We start from the raw sequence: 3,890 nt of genomic DNA, 5'->3' as shown, positions 1-3,890 counted from the left end.
AGAAGATGACTCCGAGCTCCAAGTCAAGGAGGGAGGAGCCACTACTTTAGGCACCTGCTTTAATCGCTTATGCGATTACAGCGCTATACAAGAAACAGGAGACATATTTTCCTTCGGTTAACGGTTTATGCCGCCTCTGAAAACCAGACAATTTTTATGTGAAGCTTGAAAATGGCTAGATAAGAGTTACCTGCCGATGGTGACCAAACAAAACTGCTTATATCATTCAGTTGTCCCGACGGCATAAGGCCTAACGAGTAAGCACCGTTTTATGTTAGGTTAGGTTGAAGTGGCAGTCAGTACAACTACGCACCTAATTATGGGCCTGTTGTGATACCACGTGGATCTGAGATATCCTCCTATTCAAACCATCATGCGTTAACCGCCTCCCCTATAGCCGCAACCTCAGCTTAATAGACGCTACTGTGGTTGGGCAGGCGAAACGATTTTTTTTGACCCAAGTGTGCTGAGAAGTCTTTACCTCCTACTTTGTTGTCCACTTTTGGAACGCTCGTGTAGAAGTGGAGTGATACGTTTTTTCCAGGAGCGCTTTACACCATTTGAAGTGCTTGTATAGTTGATTTCTAGTTGAGGCTAGACCATCAGATTACCACAACGTAGGACAAAATAAGCCTAACAGGCATGGTCAGCTTCGTCCAATCGATCTCTTACAAACCATAAAACGGTGATTAAAGTAAATAAAATTTTAAACTATCGCCCATTCAAACCTCTATGTGACGTGTACATAAAGGCAATAAAATTCGCATAAATTATATTTTAGGGGTTTTAGGTCCGAGGAATCTGAATTTGCAATTTATGTTTGCCAAAAACGGCCGCTGGGTGCGCTATGATGCATAAAACTTTTAGAAAAACTTGGTTTCATCAATTCCCCAGCCGGCAGCTGAACAGTGTTGGAAGTAGCCAACCATTTCAGCACAAAAGGTGGAAATTACTTATGCCGCTTTCAAAATAAGCGGCTCACATGTGTATGTACATTAGACTGTATCACCAAAAAAGTTGCGGTTTCTCCGCCGGGACTACAAAATTTATTATATTTGAAGACGTCCACCAAAATATATCGGAAAAATATTAAGATTTACGTGAGCTGGACCGATTGGAAAATACCTTAAAAATTTAATATGAGTAAAAATAGTTTCTAAAGAACTTTTTGGGAAAAATCGCCTCAGATGACAAAAGAGATTTAGTTTCAAAAATCTGCATAAAACTATTAAAAAAACTTTTCAACGGAATCGTAAAAATGAGATTTTTGATGCTGTTTTTTTTAACTTTTTTCAAAGATTGATTTACGAAAAACTTGAATAACTGGGCCAAAGCTACTCTGATTTAGACTTATGTGGTCTCAGTGGAAAAGCATTTTCCCACTCTTTTTATTTCTGTCCTCAAAAAAGCTCATTCACGTCCCAGTTTTTTTTCCAAATACTAACGCATCTTAATTCAACTTGGAATGACGCTCGTTCATCATACCTTTCACCAAATAAATGAAAAGGGTGAGAAAATACCTTTCCAATAATACCTCACATGTCTAAATCGGAATAGTTTAGGTTCAGTTATTCAAGTTTTTCTTATACCAAAAATTGAAAAAAGTTAAAAACCAGCATCAAAAATCTCATTATTACGATTTTTTTAAAATATTTTTATGCAAATTTTTTTAACCTTTGAGGGGATTTTTTCAAAAAAATCTTTGAGAAACTATTTTTATTTATAAAAACTCCATTTTTGGAGGTATTTTCAAATCGATCCAGCTCACGTAAATCTTTAATATTTTGGTGGAAGTCTTAAAATAAAATAGATTTTATAATTCCAATGGAAACACAGTACCGATTTTTTTTTTTTGGTATGGGGAGTGATGCAGTCTAATGTACATACATATGTACATATATGCACTTTTATATTTTAACATAGTTCCTACCAATAATTCGCAAATAATTGCCTAGAAATAAATGAAATTTTCGATACAAGCACAGTTTAGCGAAGTTAATTTACACAGAACTAACGAACGTTTAATTATATTTCAAGTACATATGTAATTACTTTTCCATGATGAATTTGTAGATGCCGCTCAGTGTTAGACGCTGATTGGGTGCGCTGCTTATGGCCATTGCGATTAGAGCAATATAGGAAAACGGCGGCTTTTCCGGACGATGTGAGGTTTGTATGAAGGACAATGGCATTGTCCAAAAATTGTTGCTGATCCGCAGGAAGGGATTCATTTGTTGGTAGTAATAAGCAGCGGCCGCAACATTATTATCTGACAACAATGCAGCTACCGACGGATTATTTGCACACAAATAATCGGGACGACCTAAATGCAAGTCATTCATTGCCGTGGCTGCCGGGTGATACGGTGAGGGTAGCATCACTTTCACTATCACTTTTATTTTTCTACAGTTAAACTTTGGAGAATTTTGATCACTAGATTTATTACGGGTGTGCAAACGTTTAATTATTTCTTAACGGTCACTATTTCCACATATACAAATGCATACCACACGAAAACTCACGAATATTCCGACACGTTGTACTACAGCGAACAATCGAAACGATAATGCGATGGGTGGTTTTAAGAAAACTGTAAAATGTTAATATTAAGAGGCGCAGGAAAATTAGACCATGAATGGGTGATGATCTCCATCCGACTGTTTGAGCGCAATATCTCTGCCGTCATCATTATGGAGGAGTTGGAAAAATATGCGCATATACTAAAAGAAAAGCACTCCCCTCATTTATCTTAACGCTTAAGAAGATGCGTGTATGTATGTATGAAAACACATGTATGTACGTATCTCTTGGAAAAACAATGGCTGGCTAGTGATCCTCATAGCGGCATCGGCGATTCTTAAGCAAACTCATACTAAATTAGAGAGTGTGGGAGCGCAGCGTGCATATAAACGTTTGTATACACATACATACATACACACATAGATAAATAGGGCTATTCGCGATTTGGTGCATAAGAGCTGACAAATTTATGCAATTGCAGAAATATGCCATGGATTGTGAGCGACCTTTATTAAACTGTGCATCAGCTTTGGTTTTGTTTATGAATGCAATGCATAGCATTTTTATGCTATCGATTTTCGGTATTGCAAATTTGCCAAGTCATGACAAATGCAAATGCGTGTATTTTGTTTGTGTATTGCAAATAATTTGCAATACAAATTTGCAATGCAATGATGCTAGGCCATTTGCACCGGATCGCGAATAGCCCTAATGTATTATACACACAAAAGCACTAAATATGAAAAAGAAAATGCGTACAGAAGTGATCTTGTGTTTGAACTACTGCGCTTAAGTACATAAGTATATGTATATAAGTTTTCCTTTTTGTTGTTGCTGTTTCCTATTACAGTTGTTGCTATTTTTTGAGGCAGTTTATAAACTCTTTATGCATATGCATTTTGTGTTTTGTTGTTGCTACTAACACAAATGACCGATTTGTTTGCTAAATAAATAAGCGACCTACAAACGACTATTGGAGGCTCTCGTCATGTAGCTGTAAGGAGGGAGCTGTATTAATGCAGCACACGTCTATGCTAACCACATCAGATCAACAACACGCCCATTAACACCAAAAAATAACAGTTTTTTTCTGATTTTTATGTGTTTAAATCCAAAATAACAATTATTTACATTACATTATGTAATTACAGCACTATGTAAAATATTTACAAAAGCTGTATAACACTACCGGGAAAAATACTCCTCATCAAAAATAGGGGTGGTTGGAGAAACGAAAAAAAGAAACAAAAATTCGTAGTCGCTGAAATTACATAAGAATTAAGAAAACGCAAAACTCTTAAAAACTTGCTCCCCTTTGTTCGACGAAAATTGTCAGTATCTTGTCCGCTTTCAAAATCATATCACGACTA

General features: G+C 36.4%; 1 protein-coding gene across 1 annotated transcript in view; it reads right to left on the bottom strand.

Moving 5' to 3' along the window:
• FoxL1 (Forkhead box L1) overlaps positions 1-2,435 on the bottom strand; it is a 10,055-nt gene extending 7,620 nt beyond the window's left edge. The window contains exon 1 of the mRNA XM_017629515.1: positions 2,053-2,435. Coding sequence (XP_017485004.1) covers positions 2,053-2,378 — 326 coding nt within the window. The 5' untranslated portion in view covers positions 2,379-2,435. The remainder of the gene's footprint in view (positions 1-2,052) is intronic.
• Between the last annotated feature and the right edge of the window lie 1,455 nt (positions 2,436-3,890).

Source organism: Rhagoletis zephyria, unplaced genomic scaffold (assembly GCF_001687245.7).
Source record: "Rhagoletis zephyria isolate East Lansing unplaced genomic scaffold, Rhagoletis_zephyria_1.1 Rzeph_scaffold_06855, whole genome shotgun sequence".
NCBI classification, from domain to species: Eukaryota; Metazoa; Arthropoda; class Insecta; order Diptera; family Tephritidae; genus Rhagoletis; species Rhagoletis zephyria.
This window is presented reverse-complemented; position numbering and strand designations above follow the sequence as displayed.